At 39.0% G+C, this 20108-nt stretch overlaps 2 protein-coding genes and 1 long non-coding RNA gene across 3 annotated transcripts in view; 1 reads left to right on the forward strand and 2 right to left on the reverse strand.

The window, feature by feature from the left end:
- Window positions 1-20108, forward strand: part of SHC4 (SHC adaptor protein 4) — a gene marked incomplete at its 3' end in the record, with an annotated part of 125879 nt that overhangs the window by 57145 nt on the left and 48626 nt on the right. The window contains exons 3-5 of the mRNA XM_079701402.1: window positions 6092-6155; window positions 8930-9049; window positions 19941-19994. Of these exons, the coding sequence (XP_079557528.1) occupies window positions 6092-6155; window positions 8930-9049; window positions 19941-19994 (238 nt within the window). The remainder of the gene's footprint in view (window positions 1-6091; window positions 6156-8929; window positions 9050-19940; window positions 19995-20108) is intronic.
- Window positions 14786-15615, reverse strand: LOC307050499. The gene is made up of 2 exons (XR_013810795.1): window positions 15242-15615; window positions 14786-15013 (listed from the first exon to the last, which is right to left on the reverse strand). It is a non-coding gene; the product is annotated as an uncharacterized lncRNA (long non-coding RNA).
- On the reverse strand, window positions 15622-16442 carry EID1 (EP300 interacting inhibitor of differentiation 1; the record flags this gene model as incomplete). Its single annotated transcript, XM_079700587.1, has 1 exon — window positions 15622-16442. The coding sequence occupies one exon, from the start codon at window positions 16440-16442 to the stop codon at window positions 15867-15869; it is 576 nt and encodes a 191-aa protein (XP_079556713.1). The 3' UTR covers window positions 15622-15866.

Consider the following 20108-nt stretch of genomic DNA (forward strand, 5'->3'; position numbering starts at 1 on the left):
TGCTGGGCCATTTGCCTGGTTTCATGTGACACAGTTTCTGGCTTTCCTATTTACTGAAGAACTGTATTTTGACATTCATTGGAAACATTCTGTCCCACAGGCCCCCATCCTCCCTTAAATGCTCCCCTTTGTCTTGGATTAAGATATTGCCTTCCAAATTTTAAAAAACAAAGATTGGGCAATATTGCTTCCAGAGGAGCTTAACTGTTTAAGAGTTAAAGACACAGAAAAATTATAACTTCTTAAGTACTGTAGTGGCCAGAGGTTGATGAAGAAAGGTGCCTTTGTTTGGGTGATTAGTTTGGACTCTGTTAAAACAGACAAAAATATCTTTTTTTGGTCTTATGGCGTAGGCAGGGTTTTATATGCTTAAAAGCAAATCTTCAACTGCATTCTCATTCTCTTACATCAGCCCGCTTCTCCCCTTCCCTCTCATGTGGCAAAACAATAAACAAAGTGACCACTGTTGGTGCCGTGGGTCTCTCTCTCTCTCTTTCTGGTACAGGCTCCCAGGATGGAAATCTTTAGCCGTTTAAACTCTGAAAAGTCTTGCTCCTCTAAGAGAGGACGATTGCTGAATGTTTGCTCGCTGGAGAATGTCCCATGGTCGTCAGCTTCCAACATGCTCTGCAGAAATGCAGGCTGCTAGAGCAGCTGGGATGGTGGGGGGCACCCCCGTCCTGTGAGGAATCCCTGCTTCAGGATCTCTGTTTTCTTTTTTCTCAGTATTTGTAAAGTCAGTGCTTTAGGTCGGAGGGTGTGTCTGGAACTCCAGGAAAGCACTGAAAGTACTATTTGTTCTTGAAAATGTTACAGTTAATCTCTTGGTCGAGCCTGAGGGGAAGAAAAGATCTTTGTGAAGAAAGGCAACAAAACGCAAGCACGTATGTGTCTTCCCTGACTAGGGTTTCAGATTTGCTAACACTGATAACAGCAAAGAAAGGAGAGTTTTGAGAGGTTATTTTAAAGCAGTGGTTCTTAACCTGGGAAGTGTGGATTCCCAAGAGGCCCACAGATGGTTTTCCAGGGATGGTGCTGAGGGGCGGGTGGGTAGGGGTGGGATGGGCCCTCTAAAATTGAATAGAAACATTTGTACAAATAGGCCTTTTATTGAAGAGAGACCTATGATTCTCCTTAGAGTCTCAAGTTAAAAAAAGTAATAACTACTTTATTTTTGGTAGCTCTTTTTCTCTATTATGGCAAAAGACACATAAAATAAAATTTACCGTCTTAATTACCACTTTAAAGTATTGGGTTGGCCAAAAAGTTCGTTTGGGTTTTTCTGTAACATCTTACAAAAACCTGAACGAACTTTTTGGCCAGCCCACTATATAGTTCAGGGGCATTAAATACGTTCACATTGCTGTGCAACCATCACCACTGTCCATCCCCATAATTCTTTTCATCTTGTGAAACTGAAACTCTGTACCTATTAAACAGTAACTCCCCATTCTCCCCCAGACCCTGGCAACCATCATTCTACTTTCTATGATCTTTGACCTACTCTAAGTACCTTATGTAAGTGGAATCATGCAGTATCTGTCTTTTTGTGACTGGTTTATTTCACTTTGCATAATGTCCTCAAGATTCATTATGTTGTAGCACATTGCAGAATTTCCTTCCTTTTTAAGGCTGAATAATATTCCATTGTATGTATATACCACATTTTGCTTATCCATTCACCCACTGAGGACACTTGGGTTCCTTCCATGCTTTGGCTATTGTGAATATTTTATTTATTTATTTGTTTGTTTGTTTTTCTTATTTTTTTTTGGCTGCGTCAGATCTTAGTTGCAGCACACAGGATCTTTTGTTGAGGCATGCAGGACCTTTTCATTATGGCATGTGATCTCTTTGTTGCGGCGCTCGGGTTTCTCTCTAGTTGTGGTGTGCGGGTTTTCTCTCCCTAGCTGTGGTGTGCGGGCTCCAGGGTGCGTGAGCTCAGTAGTTGTGGCACATGGGGTCCAGAGCGTGTGGGCTCTGTAGTTTGCTGCACGTGAGCTCTCTCATTGAGGCATGTGAGCTCGATAGTTGCGGTGCTCGGGCTTAGCTGCCCCACGGCATGTGGGATCTTGACCGGGGATCGAACCTGTGTCTCCTGCATTGGAAGGCAGATTCTTTACCACTGGACCACCAGGGAAGCCCCTAGCTATTGTGAATAATGCTTCTGTGAACGTGAGTGTACAGTATAACAACTTTTTAAAAGCAAGTTCATAAGCACAAGTTTCCCCTTTTCTCTTTTGAGTTGTATATTAAGAGACTTTCTGAATCTGTGAAGCTTCTGGTGCCTCAACTTACTTTAAAGTTCTGAGTGAGTGTGCCTTGCACACATGTGTGTTCTTCCCCTGAGGGCATGTGGCCGGGCTCTGGAAGTTCTTCTCGTCCCTAAGGAGATAACAGCCGATGTACAGAAAGCAAAGGGCTGGGGCATCCTCATGGGCCTTCTCAAGAGCTGACCCCTACCACTTTGCCTTATTCCCTTGGCAGGTTACTCCAGCCACAATGCAGAAGGATTGGCCAAAAAGGAGCCCCTTTCTGTGTTGGGGAGTGAGCAAGGGAGGGACCAATATGTTTCTCCTCCCTAGTCCCCAAAGTCTGGGACTCCCTCCTTTTCATGCACTTGGCATTATGGTCCCTCTCTGGGTGAGTGTGGATTTTGAAGTCAGACTTGGATTTGCATTCTGTGTCTCCCACTATCCGCTGCATTATTTGGAGGCAGTTATTAAAATTCTTTGAACTTTAGTTTCTTCATTTGTAAAATGGGGATAAAATACCTACCTTGAAATGACATTATTAACACTAAATGAGAAGACGTACATAAGGTGATGAGTGCTGAGCCTGACCATATAAATAGGAGCAGCTTCTTCATTAAAACCCAGGCTCTCGGCTACAAATCTAAAGGTAGGGATTTCTAATGTGAAAGCATTGCTAAATCTGGTCAAGGGTTTTTTTGTTTGTGAAACTTTGTGGAGTGGAAACTGGCAAGTCTACCAAATGAACTGAAAAGATAAATCTGGACTTAGTGGCTATAAAGACGGAGGTGTTAAAGGCTAAGCAGGGATGGGAGCAGAGAGAGAAATGAAGATCTGTTATTATCTATAACATGAGCATTGTCCCATCTCTGCAATTGTTGGCAAAAGAGAGGCAGGCTGTGTCACTCTGTCGGGACATCCTTGACGTGCCCTTACATGTCCACAGTACGTGAGCAAAACTCCTGCTGAGGAACTAACTTTGCATTCTTTTGAATATTTTAAAAGATTTTTTATGCAATCAACTGCACAATGAAGGAAAACATAACACTGTTTACATCTAAACATCAATAGAATCAAAAACAGGAAACAGCAAATCACACACAGAAGACACCTAAACCAAGTCACGGTTTATATGCTCTTTCTATGTCACTCTTTATACAGAATTAATTTTATATAGCTGCTATCAGTGTGTATATGCCATTCCAAGTTCTACTTTTCCCCACTAATTTGTATAGATTCCTCCATATTTCTATAGTTCTCATACTTAACATTTCAAGTGGCAGTATTTATATTGATTTGTTTTATATCTATATCACAAGCTTTGGGGTTGGTTTTTTACTCTAAAATAAATGTTTCTTTTACATAACTACTCAATGCTATTTCAATACAAATTCCTCCTCCCTTGTCAAAAGCTCTGATAAATATTATGACATTTGTCATCTTTTATGAACTTTATCTCTAGAAAGATTGTATTAATACTAGTCAAGGCCACCAGCAATGGATAAATATACCTGAAGTGGAATTATTCCCATTTCCCCCAATACTGGCTTTGTAATTTTCTTTTTTGTGAATGTAATAAGAGTGGAGCAAGTATCTTATAGTTCCTTTAATTTTTAATTCTAAAAGTATAATGAATGTCAACATTTTCTTGTTTCTTAAAACTGAACTATTTCTGACTCCGTTTGTGTGAATTACCTAATCCAGGAATTGGCAAACGATAGCCCTTGGGCTAAATATGGCCAGTTGCCTGCTTTTAGAAATAAAGTTACTGGAACACAGCTCTGCTCATCTGTTTACATGTTGTCTACTGCTGCTGTTGAGCTACAGTGGCAGGGTTCAGTAGTTGCAACAGAGCAAAGTCTAAAATATTTACTATCTGGCTCTTTACAGAAAAAGTTTTCAGACTCTAATCCCATCTCTTAGCTCTTACTCACTCTTGTTCTACCACACTTTATGCTCCTGCAATATCAATGTCAAAGTACTGTAGTTCCCCACATGTTGTGATAATTTATGTTTTAGTGTCTTTACACATGCTCTTTCCTCTGTCTGGAATTTCCCAACTCCACTCTGCCAGGAAGGTTCAGCCTTCCAAACCCTCCTTGAGGGGTGCTCATCCTATAAAGCATTCCCTTAAATTCAAATTCATAACTTTACTTTTTGTTAGAAGATATTGACAGTTGGAATGAGAATCAAGAAAACAGTGCCTGGAAAAGCAGTTTATAAAACTATAGGTGCTATATAAAAGTAACAACTTCTAATAATAACTATTATTATACTTGGCAGCATCAGTGCCCGCCTTTGTTTCTACTTTTATTTCAAACCATTTACAGGGAGCTTTTTGGACCAAAGCACCCCTTTTGGCTCTCATGGAGTAAAGGATCTAAGAACACCTTTCCCATAATCTCTCTTTGTTAAATACCAACAACATATTTGGGTACCTGGACTAGTTATTTTGGCAACACCAGAGGCCAACTCGGATCAATTAGATGTGTCATCAATTATTGACTAAACATTAAGATGACTCAAAACATCAATCAACCAACCAAACCAAAAAGACCGACTCTCTGAGTTGTCCTGTTTGACTCCACAGAACAAGTTTGGAATCCTAGAGAAGCAATAAACATAAAATTCTGAGAAGATATGCTAAGGCAAAAAGCCTTTCTATCCATTGGTTGTGAGTAATTATGTTGAGAACATAGCTCTGCACTACTGTGTATATAGACCTACCTATCTATCTATATTTATTTATATATCTTTATATCTATCTATCTATAACGTATATATTATTGTTAATGGGTCTGCATTCCTCTCTCTGTATCTCCCTTCCTTTGGGAATCAAAAACATCTCATAGAAAATATTTTCATGAAATCTAATATATATAAAAACTGTATATTGGGTGTGTGTGTGTGTGTGTGTGTTTGTGTGTGTTTGTGTGTGTGTGTGAATACAGTGTACTAATTTAAACGATGATGTCCAGTGGATCCGGAAGGAGTTTAGAGATTTCCATTTGCTTTGTGAAAAGTTTGATATGTGTGTTGAAAGCCATGAAGCGAAGGTTCAGATTACGCCACGTGAAAGCTTGGGTGGTTCTGAATGCTGAGTCCCAGAGACAAAAGCTCTTAGTTATAACTGCATTTCTGGAGAGGAGGGCGCCAGTTCGTTCACCACTTCCATTAAGGAACAACTACTTCTTTTAGCGGTGCTTTTCTCTCAGGAAGTGCAATATATAGTAAGGGCAGAAAAATAAGCAAAGGAGGAAATCTGTTATTGATTTTCTTTTCTTCTGTGAAATTACATGAAAGCTCAATGGCTTGGAGCAGTAACTTAGTCAATAAGGCTCCATTTGAGACCACCTTGAAGTTCAGTTCTCTCTCAATCCTTTTAAACTTCCTCTAGTGTTGGATTCTTTTGTATTTAATTATCTTTGGTGCTGAGATACTATGAAGCTTTTTTATTCATCACACCACAGAGGATTTTGCTAAAGGTAAAACTGTGAAGTATTCCCAGACAGTAAAGTTCCATCAGTCCTTTTTGGTTAGAAATCAACAGCACTGAAAACCAATCCTTAAAAACCAAGGAAAAAAGACGAAGAAGGTGAATAGTAGGGCTCCTTACTGTAAAGCAATTTTTCAATATTAGGGTTTTGCTGGATTTTCTTGGGTTTGAGCTGCAGAGAGACTAAGCTCAGTGTTTTCTCCAGTGGGAGTGGGGAAGGTCATTTATGTCAGACTCACCATTATGTGAGTTACGTTTTGGTCATAATACTTGCTAATGTTTATTGAACGTTTACTGTGTGCTTGATAGTATGCTGAGTCTTTATATGGTTTCTGTTCTGTAGGGAAGCAATAAGTCGCCTGTGTGAAGCTGTCCCTGGGGCAAATGGAGCCATTAAAAAGCGAAAGGTAAATATTGGTGTGGTTTTTTTGTTTTAGTTTCCCTAACTATGGGAAAGATAGTATCAAAATAGTTGTTAGTTCATTCCACCACATGACCCAAGGTCCAGAATGGCCCTGATTATTTGGCATGCTATCTGAGATGCACTCAAAGTTGTTCTTGTCCCTCAAATTTTTCTGACTTGCCAGACACTGTCTGAAATGGTGATGCCTGAGGGTCAGAGTGGAGAAAGCACCTGGGTCTTTTCAAGTCAGAAAATCTGGTTGCAGAGCTAGGTATTTACTTACCTTTGAGCATGGTATCTCATCTCTCCAAAACTCCATTCTTTTTCCTGTAAAGTTAAGCTGTTGAACCAGATGACCAATTTTGGTACCTTCCAATTTCAATATTTTTTATAATGTATGTATTCTGCATTTTAACATTTTAGACTTTTAGGACTCCATGTCCTATTTTCAGATGGAAACAAGAGTGCTGGTAGAGGTAAGGGTAATAAATGGGTAGAAGGAGCTTTTCATGTTGAAAGAAATCATGAGATTTGATGTTAGACTTGGATTTAAATCCTGTCTCTGCCACCTACCAACTGTGTGATCTTGATCAAGTCATTTCACCTTTCGAATCCTTGGTTTCCTCATTTGTAAAGTAGGAGAAAATAGCCCTTAGTTTATAGAATTATGTAAGAATTAAATGAAGTGATGTGTAAGTGTCTTGCTTATATTAGGCTTTCAATGCTAATGGTAGTTAGTATTATCCCTAGAATACTTAGTTGCTTTGAAAAGTCCAAAGGGGAGGTGCAATGGCTCTTAAGATAACTATATGAATTATAGAATTATAGACTGTTTAAGAGGGGAGGAATTTTTAGAGATCTCCAAGTTGAACCCTCTCACTTTGCCAGCTGCTAAACTGTGGCTCAGAGAAGAGACTTGCCTTGAGTCACTAGGAAGATCAAGGTCAGCACCAGCTGTAGAAGCCAGGTCTTCAGAGTCCTGGCTTACTGCTCTATTTCCATACCACCTTGTCTAATTTTTTATCATCACTCATTATTTTGCATAGGGCTGAACCCACTGTCACCCAGAGTGACTCAGATGAGCCACATGATCTGGGAAAGTCTGATGAATGGCTCTTGAATTCTAGTAGAACTCCCATTACTAGTTTCTCTGACAGAACCAATGGTCTGTCTGTAGCCTCTAGCCTCCTCCTGCCTCTCATAACCTCTGTGAATAGGAGTTTCCGACAAACAGGCTTATTCACTTAAGACTTTCTCATTTCAGGAGTAGTGGGAGTCCACACTCCAAAACAAAATAAAACAAAAGCAAACCAGGCTATCATCTTTCCAGAAAGTACACATGTAAAGAAGTTAAAAAAAAAAAAAAAGAAAATTTTGAGCTAATTTCCTTTGATAGTTAGCATTTTTATTGAGTACTTAATACATGCCAGGGACTCTTCCATGCACTTCATATTTTTATGTTCTTTTTCCTCCCAATTTGAAAAATTGTGGTAAAATACACATAACATAAAATCTACCATTGGAACCATTTCTAAGGGTATAGTTCAGGGATATTAAGTACATTCATATTGTTGTTCAATCATCACCCCCATCTATCCCCATAACTCTTTTTTTTTAAAGAAATAAAGTCATTTATTTGAAGAACAGAATATACTTAGAATTGTTTGCTTCTATAAAGCCCGTTTCCCCCAAGCCTTAACTTTGAAATTTCATATTAAGCAATGAAGTTATTTTACACAATCTAGTTAAACAATTTATTAGGAATAGTCCCATAACTCTTTTTTTTATCTTGTAAAACAGAAAGTTTATACTCATTAAAAAACAACTTCCCATCCCCCCCCCTCTAGCCCCTGGCAACCACCATTCTACTTTCTGTCTCTATGATTTTGACTACTCTAAGTATCTCATATAAGTGGAATCATACAGTATTTGTCTTATTGTGACTGGCTTATTTCACATTACTTCACATAATGTCCTCAAGTTTCATCCATGCTGTAGCACATGTCAAAATTTCCTTCCTTACTAAGACTGAATAAATATTTCATTGTATGTATATATCACATTTTGCTTTCCATTTATCTGTTGATGGACACTTGGGTTACTTCCATGTTTTAACTATTGTAAATAATGCTGCTATGAACATGGATGTACAAATATCTCTTCAAGTCCTTGACTTTCAGTTCTTTTGGGTATATAACAAATAGTAGAAATTGCTGGATCATATGGTAATTCTATTTTTAATTTTTTGAGGAGCTGCTATACTGTTTTCCATAGCTGTTGTACCATTGTACATTCCTACAAATAGTGTACAAGGGTTTCAGTTTCTCCACATCCTTGCTAACACTTGTTATTTTTCCTTCCTTCCTTCCTTCCTTCCTTCCTCCCTCCCTCCCTCCCTCCCTTCCTTCCTTCTGACTAGTTATAGGTCTACACAGATTTTCTATTTATTCATGATTTAGTCTTGGTAGCTTTTATGTTTCTAGGAATTTGTCCATTTCATCTAGGTGATCCAGTGTGTTGACATACAATTGTTCATAGTATTCTCATAATCCTTTTACTTCTGTTGAATTGGTAGTAATGACCCCACTCTCATTTCTCATCTTACTAATTTGAGTCTTCCCTCTTTTTTTCTTAGTTTATCTAGCTAAAGGTTTGTCAATTTTGTTGATCTTTTTGAAGAACCAACTTTTGGTTTCATTTTTAACATTAAAAAAACATAAATATTCATTCTGTAACAAAATCCATAACTTACAGAGTGTTGTTATGTTATTTTTAAAGCCTCCAGCTAAGTTCCTATCAACAGTTCTTGGCAAAAGCAATCTTCAGTTTTCGGGAATGAATATAAAACTGACTATCTCAACATGCAGCCTCACATTGATGAATCTTGACAACCAACAGGTAAGATCATGAATGTCACTTATCGTTGAACATATCATCTATTTTTCTAGAACAGTCTGGGCATGATGAAGAGAATAAAGTTTCAGACAGTGTGCCTAGAACTTAATAAGACATGAGGGAAAAAAATCTGCCAAGGATTTATGTGTAGCAGTAATTAGGACAACAGTATTACTAACCCATCACTGGGGCATTTAACTGCCTACATATTTGCCCCTACCTATCAGCTTTGTAATAAGAACTAAGGTGCAAAGAACATATTAAGTACCATTTGGAATATACTTGAGTCAGTCATTTATTCCTCTCCGCTACCCCTCTCCAAAGGGAAAGCAATTCCATCATCAGAACTAACAGACTGTGTGTTGGACTGGGGATGCACATGAAGGACAAGGGGAAGGGTGATGTTAGGGTCAATGTTCTATCTAACCGAAATTTAAGCAGAAAACATTTCCTTCCAACCCTTAAGACTGAAAAGCCCTCTCAAATGATATTGTGTAAACAACTTTTTCATCTTTGATGATTTATGATGCTATGGTGTGCCTGAGTTCTCACTGTAAACATTATTTCTCAAAGAACAGCATTGCTGAAGCAAATATAAAAGATATACAGGCATTGGGCTAAATATGTACTTTAAACTAGGACACTCTTTTTGGACTTATTTTTTATCTTTTAAACTAAATTCCTTATATCAGGTTATTTATGTATGTTAGACTCTAATTTTTCTTTGTCTAATGTGTAGTGATTTGAGGTTCTTAGTATTTAAGTTTTTACTGTGTGGAGTGCTATTGATCAGGGACTCACGCAAGGTGTTTTTTTTTTTTTTTACATCTTTATTGGAGTATAATTGCTTTACAATGGTGTGTTAGTTTCTGCTTTATAACAAAGTGAATCAGTTATACATATACATATGCTCCCATATCTCCTCCCTCTTGCATCTCCCTCCCTCCCACCCTCCCTATCCCACCCCTCTAGGTGGTCACAAAGCACCGAGCTGATCTCCCTGGCTATGCGGCTGCTTCCCACTAGCTATCTATTTTACGTTGGGTAGTGTATATATGACCATGGCACTCTCTCACTTTGTCACAGCTTACCCTTCCCCCTCCCCATATCCTCAAGTCCATTCTCTAGTAGGTCTGTGTCTTTATTCCCGTCTTACCCATAGGTTCTTCATGACATTTTTTTTTCTTAGATTCCATATATATGTGTTAGCATATGGTATTTGTCTTTCTCTTTCTGACTTACTTCACTCTGTATGACAGACTCCAGGTCTATCCACCTCGCTACAAATAGCTCAATTTTGTTTCTTTTTATGGCTGAGTAATATTCCATTGAATACATGTGCCACATCTTCTTTATCCATTCATCCGATGACGGACACTTAGGTTGTTTCCATCTCCTGGCTATTGTTTAACGTGAACTTGTCAGTGATAAAACAGTAAGAGGCTTTGAGGTCACATGTAGGTTGAAAGCCTGGCTTTGCCACTAACAAGCAAGTTGCCCTACCACTCAATTTTCATCATCAGTGAAATGAGGATTATAGTCTTAAACATAGAGTTTCTGAGAAGATGGACTTAGCAACAGTATGTGTCTTATAGGGTTATTTAGAGGATTAAGTAAGATCATGTAAATCACTGGATGTAAATCACTCAGCACAGTGCCCATTGCATGGTGCATTTTTCCTTGAGGCCTTTTCATATACTCAGTACTTAGCAGGGAAAGCATATTGTAATATGTAAAATTATAAAATTGTCAGTAACATATAAGTACAGTTATAAACATTTTGATTTCCATTTTTTACCAAAAAATTCACTTGCAGTTTTTTTTTTTTTAATTTTTCTTGGAGTATAGTTGATTTACAATGTTGTGTTAGTTTCTGCTGTATAGCAAAGTGAATCAGTTATGCATATACATATAGCCACTCTTTTTTAGATTCTATTCCCATATAGGTCATATACAGAGTATTGAGAAGAGTGCTATATAATTTATTTATTTATTTATTTATTCATTTATTTATTTTTGGCTGCGTTGGGTCTTCGTTGCTGCACGCAGGCTTTCTCTAGTTGCGGCAAGCGGGGCTATTCTTCCTTGCGGTGTGTGGGCTTCTCATTGTGGTGGCTTCTCTTGTTGCAGAGCTCGGGCTCTAGCAACACGGGCTCATAGTTCTGGCTCACGGGCTTAGTTGCTCCGTGACATGTGGGATCTTCCCTGACCAGGGCTCGAACCCATGTCCCCTGCATTGGCAGGTGAATTCTTAACCACTGTGCCACCAGGGAAGCCCCCCTGTTCTATATAGTAGGTCCTTATTAGTTATCTATTTTATATATAGTAGTGTGTATATGTCAATCCCAATCTCCCAGTTTATCCCTCCCCCACCCTGCTTCCCCCCACTCCTGGTAACCATGTTTGTTTTCTACATCTGTGACTCTGTTTCACTTGTGGTTTTGAGGTTTGCTTTATTTTCTAAATTCAAAAGCAGAATAAAATACATTGCTTACACAGTAGTATAAAACACCATAGAGGAAAATGTTTAATATGAAACAATTTTAAATAGATTCCTGTCTGGTTGAATCAAGATTGGTTATCTAAGAGAGGTGATACCACTGATATCTGACAGCAGAACATATGGGGCTGTACTTGGAAGATGCAGCCAATCTGGGTGGAAGGTGAAACATTAATTGTCCTTCGGATGCTTTGCCCTCAAGACATTTGTGGATGTAAAATTTATTTTTAGTTTTCACCCATGTGGATGGTACCAGGGATGCTCAATTCTTTTAGTTATAGGATTTCATTGAGTATAGGAACCCTTGAATTATCTGAGTTTTGTAGAGGAGGAAGAGTAGGCAAAGTGAGGGCCATCACGATGACAGCTGTGCAGAATCGAATGAGCATTTTTAAAAATGGCTCTTTCCATGGCTGACTGAAGTGAATGGGGAATTTAGGAAGAAGAGGGTTGTGGTGTGTATGGTGGAGGGCACGTTATTCTCAAAATCTCTTTCCCCTCTGCTACCCTTTTCCAGGCCACTGCAATTAGAGCTTGTATTGCCACACGTCCATAGTCTTTCAGGCGAATAAAAGGAGGGACAGTGGGCATGGGTGGCTTCCACGACCAGTAGTTACAGCAAAGAGCTGCTTTGGGGAGTGGCTCGCATCTTTTCTGCACTGGTGGCATCAAAGGGGCTGTGTTCAGCCCACCGCTGGAGTGGGGACCAAAGTTAGGATCTCATTGATATTAGACCCAGGGCTGATTTTTAAAAATAACTTTGAACTATTCTGCAGACCTGGGGAGAATGGCCATGGGGGATGGGGTTTGGGGTGTAAAAAAGATGTGCCACGCTGGATGCTTAAACTCAAGAAGCTTTATGCATTGCTTCAAAAGGACAGCTGAAATGTCCAAGAGATAAAGGCAGCAGAGAAGTGACCGTGTGGATGTAGCATGAGAAAATGATTTATCAATTAAATTTTCCTTAAAGAAAACTAGCCTCTGAAGTTCTAAGATAAATACAAATATCCTCCCCCCACCCTTAACTTCAAAGATATACTTTGGACTGAAAACATAACAGCTTCAAGTTTATAGATACATTCATAGATGATAGAGCATTTATGGGTCAGATGGTTCACATTTATCTTCAGTCACTGAGAACATCAAGAATGTAACCATTCACTCCCAGAAAATGTCTCACAGAACCTCAGAGGCAGAAAATAAGATATTAAACACGCAAACATGCAATGCTTGCAATTTTTAAAACTTACCATATTTAGGGATGGGAAAATATATTTTGCAAAAGCAAGTTATAGGGGTTTTTATATAGTCCTTGTTTTTAAAATTCAAGCAACAGGGCTTCCCTAGTGGCGCAGTGGTTGAGAGTCCGCCTGCCGATGTAGCGGACACGGATTCGTGCCCCGGTCTGGGAAGATCAGGCCCGTGAGCCATGGCCGCTGAGCCTGTGCGTCTGGAGCCTGTGCTCCGCAACGAGAGAGGCCACAACAGTGAGATGCCCGCGTACCACAAAAAAAAAAAAAAAAAAAAAAAATTCAAGCAACAGACTTCCTTGACATACTTTAATAAGGCGTTAAGCAAAAATGTCAGTCTGAGTAGCTCCTACTCCCACTATTTCTCTACTTGTTTCTACACTCCTATCATCGACTCTAACAGCTACTGAAATTGAGAAGGGTACTAAAGAGATAAGGTAAAACGGGCAGAAAATGGAGACATCCTTTAGTCTCCAAGAGGAGAGGCAATTCAAACACCTACAGAGGCCAGGCAGGTAATGCAAACTGTCCAGGTTCATGAACACACAATGGTGCGAGCACAGTGATAAATGATGAATGCTACTTGGTCTCCATGTTGGGGAGACAACACTGGGGAACATTGCAAACAGAATACTTTCCCCGTGTAAAGGCCAATCAGATGCTTCCGATGGGACTATAGGTCAAGGGCTGCAAGGTCTTCCACTTTTGGGGAAAAAAAAAAAGAAGATGGAAATCTGGGAGTTTTGCTGCTCTCTCTGGATTATGAGATGTTGGTCTTTAATTAAGAAATTAAAATTATAAGCATGAGCCAAACAAAATAGAGACGTTCTTGAGATGAGCCAATGTGGGACATCTGATCTAAGCAAACATTTAAAGTAACTATGGATAGACCTAGAAAGCTCTCCACAAATAACACTACACACTCATAAGTTTAAGTTCACTCTCCCCATTCCACATCCCCATCTTCTCCCCCCATCAAAGAGTCAGGATTAGAACGTCCCCAGAACTCCTTTCTTTAGTTTATGTTTATAGAGATGTGTGTATATCTTCATTTAATCCTCACAATTTATAAGGTTCATCCAATTATCCTTATTTTCAGTTCAGGATCCTGAGGCAGAGAGATTAATCTACTCAGTTACAGAGCTATAAGCAGTGGAGCCCAGATTTGAATCAGGTAGGCTGGTTCCAGTCTGTGATTAACTGTAACATTTTAAAATGTTACCAATTTCTACATTTAGTAAATATTAACAAGTACTAATTTCAGTGGTCTCTCAGGTTACTCCCTAGTTGTTTTTTTTTTTTTTTTTTTTTTTTTTTTGCGGTACGCGGGCCTCTCACTGTTGTGGCCTCTCCCGCTGCGGAGCGCAGGCTCCGGACGCGCAGGCTCAGCGGCCATGGCTCACGGGCCCAGCCGCTCCACGGCATGCGGGATCTTCCCGGACCGGGGCACGAACCCGTGTCCCCTGCATCGGCAGGCGGACTCTCAACCACTGCGCCACCAGGGAAGCCCGTCAGTCCTGTATTTTACAGAAAAGAACCCCCCTCCCTAAAAGACAGGATGACTGTAACATAAATAAGGCTCCAAGTTGTCCTGCTGTATTGGATGTGTCCTTTACTGCCATAATGGAGCAAAAACATCTGGTACCTTTTTACTGATCCTAAGACCTGTTGGTATATTCAGTTTTACTGGGCACAGCCTCCTGACTAATTCTTATTCACACAGAACATCAGCATCTTAAGAACCACAGTAACATCCTTATTGATTTGGCAGTTTTTCCCAGGTTGGCAAATTCTCTTATAGGAATTTACTAAGTTTAATTTCCACCAATTAATTTGTAATCTGGTATTTTAAGCTGGAGCACGTTCCCTTACAGTCATTAAGTTTAAATCATAAGGTGATTGCAATCATACAATAAACCAGTATAACACAATAAAAAGTAGTATTAGAGAAAGTATGTATGCAATACCATTAGCCAAACAAACAAAATACACAGAACAAGAAATTTTTATTATCCCCAATGCTGGTGCATAACCAATAACAAGCTTAATTAGAGGAGGAGACAGAGGGAAACTTCAGATACCGAGGTGGATTTCTGGGCAGGTTTAAAACCTTTAAGGGTTGTTCATGAAGTCTTTTTTGGGTGTAGGGCTTTCCTTTTACTGGACAATTTTCACTTAACAGTTCTTACATTATGAAGTTCAACCAGAGTCTTTTGCCTGTAAAAAATGAAAAACAGAGAGCAAGTAAAACAGAATATTTCTCTAGTATATACGGATGTTAGAAATAGTTTGTTTTCTTTGTACTTTCACATACACATTAATGTGTAAATTTGAAACTTAATTATTAAGGACATCTTAATTTTTGACTTTTAAAAATGTTCAAGACAATGAACTTTCTTGAATTAAAAATTACAGTAGCTTTAAAAATGATCAAGATACACGTACAAACAAAATTTCAGATGCTCTTGGAAACACATTTTAAGATATAGCACACATGATACATATTTCTTTTGGGGTTTGATTATCCTTTCAGGATACTGAAGAATACTCGATTTATTTTACACTAAAAATTTAGCTTTTGATAACCACGGCTTGGATAGATCACAAAATGGAACCTGACAGTTTTCTCAATATGCTTTCAGTCCAAATAACTCAAAAACATCTCATGTCCTAAGCTGGATAAATTAGTTACTTTTTCTCATATAATTAATATCAGTGGGCTCTTGTACTGGCAGTCTGTCTTGTTTATGATTTACTCTTGCAAAGCCATCCCTTTCAGTAACATATATTTTCCTCAATGCAAGGAAATTAATCTGGACCAATAACAAAGTCAAAGCCATAAATGTTTCAGGACATTCTTGAAAACAGGTTTCAACAGTATTAAGATCCTTTTTCTTTAACAATTTTCTTCCTTTTTCATAAGTGTGCAGTCACTATTCTACCAAAAAAAATTTTTTTTTTTTGAAGACCAAGTTTTTCATTGGCACGGAACTATTTGGAATGAACCCAAGTGACAGTGGAATGCCAGGTCTCTCCTCAAGTAGTTTCCTCCTCTCTTCACAGCGTTTAACTACTCTCTATCAATAATCTCATCACAGCCGAGCTCTTCGGTCAGACGATTGACAACCATGAGTGAAAAAAGCTCTTCGATAAAAGCCAACTGATCAAACGGGGTCTTCTCATAATGCATCTGAAACCCGCCATCCAGAGCTGCTTCTCTTGCTCTGGAGGTTCTCAAAAACATCTTGTTGGCTTCTTCAAGGGCCGCTGATACTCTGTAGCCTGCACCACTCAGCTGCTCCTCTTCCGGATAGTCGTAGTCGTCCTCCCAGTCATCGAATTCCTCGCCCTCGTCCTCGCTCTCGAAATCAGGGCCCGCGATCTGGCCTGGCTGCTCCCCAGGGCCGGGCCGGCTAGCGAGGCCTCGCTGCCCCAGCGGCTCCGCCATTGGCTGGGCGGCCTCCTCCTCCATCGGGCCTTCCTCCTCCAGCTGTGGCTGGGCCCCGGCGCGGGAGGGGTTCAGGGATGGCTCCCGGCTCCCGCCGCCTACCTCCATCTGCGGAAGGTCACTCTCGCCAGGCATCACATCCATCTGCAGGTCATTGCTTTCCTCATAGAGCTCGGACAGCTCGTTCATTTCAGACATTGTGCAAGCGGCTCAACCTCCCCGCAAGGCGTTTTCGGCAAGATCGGAGCTACGCGGCCGTGCGGTTGTGCGCTTGCGCAAGCACCGTGCGCTTGCGTGACCTTGTGCGTGTGCGCGACCCCCAGACACCGCCTACCCCTCGGAGCGCTGTTTGGGGGCCGGCAGCTCGCAGTTCCGCCCCGGGAATGTTCCCGGGGCTCGCTGGCTGGCTCTGCGTGCGTACGAACTTCAGACCTAGATGCTGTACGTGCAAGAGCATTGCTTGGCCTCTGACTTACCTAACCGCTCTGCTGCTTATGATGCGATAAGATTGAAAACCCATGGCTTCTGTAAGACCCCTTACTCCTCCTCCCTCATCGCCCCCCTCCTTTCTCTCCCTCTTTCTGCTCCTACTCTTTCCCCCATCCCCAGGCAGTCGCGTCTGTTCCACGGTTTTATCTGTCTTTTATCTGTGCGCTAATGACCGCTGAACCCGCACTTCCAAACCACACGAAGTTCTCAACCACAGCTCAACATATTTAGAATTTATCCATTCATCTCTCCTATTTTTCTCATTTAAAAAAAAGTTAAATTCACAAATAAGCATATTATCGGTGTTCTTTAAAAAACCAGACAAGAAATACATAGTCCCATTGCATTTCGCAGGAGATAAATGTACACTGTTAACCAGTTTCGTGTGTATTCTTTAAACCCTTTTTCTTTGCGTTTACATGAATCTTTATGTCCTCGTGGAAAAAAATCTTATTTTTTTTACATGTCTTATATAATTGTCTTCAACTGACAAAATACGCAAACAAACAAAAAAACCCCTCAGCATTGTCTTGAAGATTTACCTGTTAGTATACATAGACATATATTTTTTCATAGTATTCTATTTGTATAGCTATACTGTAGTTGACCTAACTATGCACAAGTAACTTTCTATTTTTTGATATTATAATCTATGGGTAATTGAACATCCACATGTGCCAGTATTTCTCTAGAATAAAAACCTAGAAGTGCACAGGTGGAATTGTGGGGTGTGCATACTTTAGTTTTTAGTGAATGTCAAATTGCTCTCAAAGTTGCTGTACAAATTTAAGCTCTAGCCAGCGGTGTCTGAGAATATCCACACCGTTACCAGACATGATTTTGTTGAACTTTAGCAATTTTATCAATTTAATGCCGTCTTGTTTTATTTTTTATAGCCTTAATTTATTGGAGATTATCTTTCAATATGTTTATCGAACATTTCTATCAATATTACCTCTGAAAACTAAATGGTCTTATTTTGGGTTTATTTCTTTTTCTTATTGATATAGGAATTTCTTATAAACTCTGTATATGAATACTTTGTTTCGCATGTTACAAATATATTCTCCCTCTTGTTTCTTGTTTTGGGGTTCTTATACAAAAGTTTAGAAATGGGTTTTCATGCTATCAAATCGAAGGGTTTCTTTCCTGTCTTTTTCTTTCTATTAAGATGGATTTACCTACCTCAGAAATCATAAGCATAATCTTTTATCTGTCTTCTAATGTTTGTATAGATCTTTTATGGATCAAACATTTAGTTATAAATAGCATGTGGATAGGATTTATTTATATATTTTTTCATATATGTAGCTTATTCAGCCACCTCTGCTAATTTAATCAATTTGTCCTTTTGTCTGCTATTTGGTGCCACATCTATCATAGACTAAAAGACCACAAAAGTGTCAATCTGTTTTTAGACTTTGTAGTCTAATGAATTTCTGTAGTTTTATAATATGTCTTAATAATAAGGAAAATTGTCTCTTTGTTCTTTAAAAAAATTGCCTTAGCTCTTGTTGCACATTTATTCTTCCAATGTGAATTTTAGAAGTAGTTTGAAAAGTTCCCTGAATGGCATTGGTGGAATTTTTATTGGAATTGCATGGAATTTATAGATTAATTTGGGGGAGAATTGACATCTTTATGGTATTGTCTTCTTATCCATAAAGGTGATATATCTCTTTCTACTTGTTCAGGTCTTATTTGTACCCTTCAATGAAGTTTTCCAAAAAGTCTTATGTGCTTCTTATTAGTTTTATACTTAGGTTCTCTTGTAAAATGTACCTTCCCGCTCTCCCCCATACAGTGTCAAATTGGCTATTGCTGATACATGGGAATGACGTTGAAATCTGTATATTGATTTTGTTTTTAGTAATCATTTTAAACTGAAACATAAATATAGAAAACATAAATATAGAGTAGTGCACAAATCATAAGTGTATAGCTTGATTATCACAAAATGAACATGTTTGTATAACCACTACCCAGATCAAGGAACACCATTTGCAAGATCCTAGAAACCACTTGCTTTCTCTTCCTTTGCACCAAAAGTCACCACTCTCCTGACCGCAAACAGAATAAAATACTTTTGCCTGCTTTTGAACTTGATATAAATTCAACTGTGCAGTATACAATCTTTGTGACAGGCTTCTTTTTGCCCAAGGAATATATTGTTGCTATGTAGTAGCCCCTTGTTTGAATACCACAATGATCATTATTGGGATTGTTTCCAATTTGGGGCTATTGTGAGCAGGGCAGTGATTATCCTTATTGAGAAGATCTTTTGGTGTACGTATTTATACAATTCTTTTGGATATACATCTAAGAGTAGGATTTCCTGATCATCATGTATAAGCAGCTTCAGTAGATTCTGTTAAGCAAATCTGAAGACAGGATTAGCCAATCGGTGCATCGTTGTTTTAATGAACCCTTGAAACAGTATGACAAATATATCTCTGCAAGTTGGTCATTACACTGTGGTTTCCACATAAGCAAGCCTAGAATCTCAAGTAAAAGAGACAATCTTCTTGGCTAACTAACACAATTCACTTGGATAGTCTTACTTCATATTGAAAGTCTTAATATTAGTGCCTTAGTAAGAATACTTTTGGTGGCAGATGACTGAAACTCAGTTCAAACTAACTTATATAAAATTAAATAAATAAAATAGAAAAAATACATAAAAACATAAAGGGAGGGGGGAATGTATTGGTTGAACTGATGAAACACACATTACCCCCTGACTTTTTACTGTTTTTAACTCTCAGCTCTGACTTTTCTCCAGAAGGAAAGTTTCATTTTCCAGCAGGCTTTCCCCACATGGCAGCAAAAGATGGCTCCTAGAAGCTTTGGGCTTATACTAAGGTCTTAAGTGGCAGGGAAAGATGCATTCTATTATTCACCTCAGTTCCTCCCCAAAGATGTTGATTGACTTTGCTGTATCCAGTGGGATGGTGTTTTCTGATTGGCTAGGCCTGGATCATGTATCCAGATGCAAGGAGAGGGGTAATGAGATGGGCGTATCAAACCCACCTGAACCTCATGGTCTAAGTGAGATTATTATAGAAAGTGGATGGAGTGGTTTCCCAAGGCATGCCAAGCAGCCAAAACCAAAACAAGCAAATGTATGTACATTACTGTTAGATGGTATGTAACTAGGTATAATTAGTTTATAGCATTATACATGTTTAATTTGTTTATGTTTTCCAGATTATTGCAAATCATCATATGCAGTCTATTTCATTTGCTTCTGGAGGGGATCCGGTAAGTATGAATTCATAAAACTTCTTTTTATAAGAGTTAAAAGAACTTCCATGTAAAGCATATTAGCCACTACCTGTCATTTCCAAATATCTTATTACTGTTTATGAATAGCCA

This window comes from Hyperoodon ampullatus (genome assembly GCF_949752795.1).
Source record: "Hyperoodon ampullatus genome assembly, chromosome: 3".
In the NCBI taxonomy this organism is placed as follows: domain Eukaryota; kingdom Metazoa; phylum Chordata; class Mammalia; order Artiodactyla; family Ziphiidae; genus Hyperoodon; species Hyperoodon ampullatus.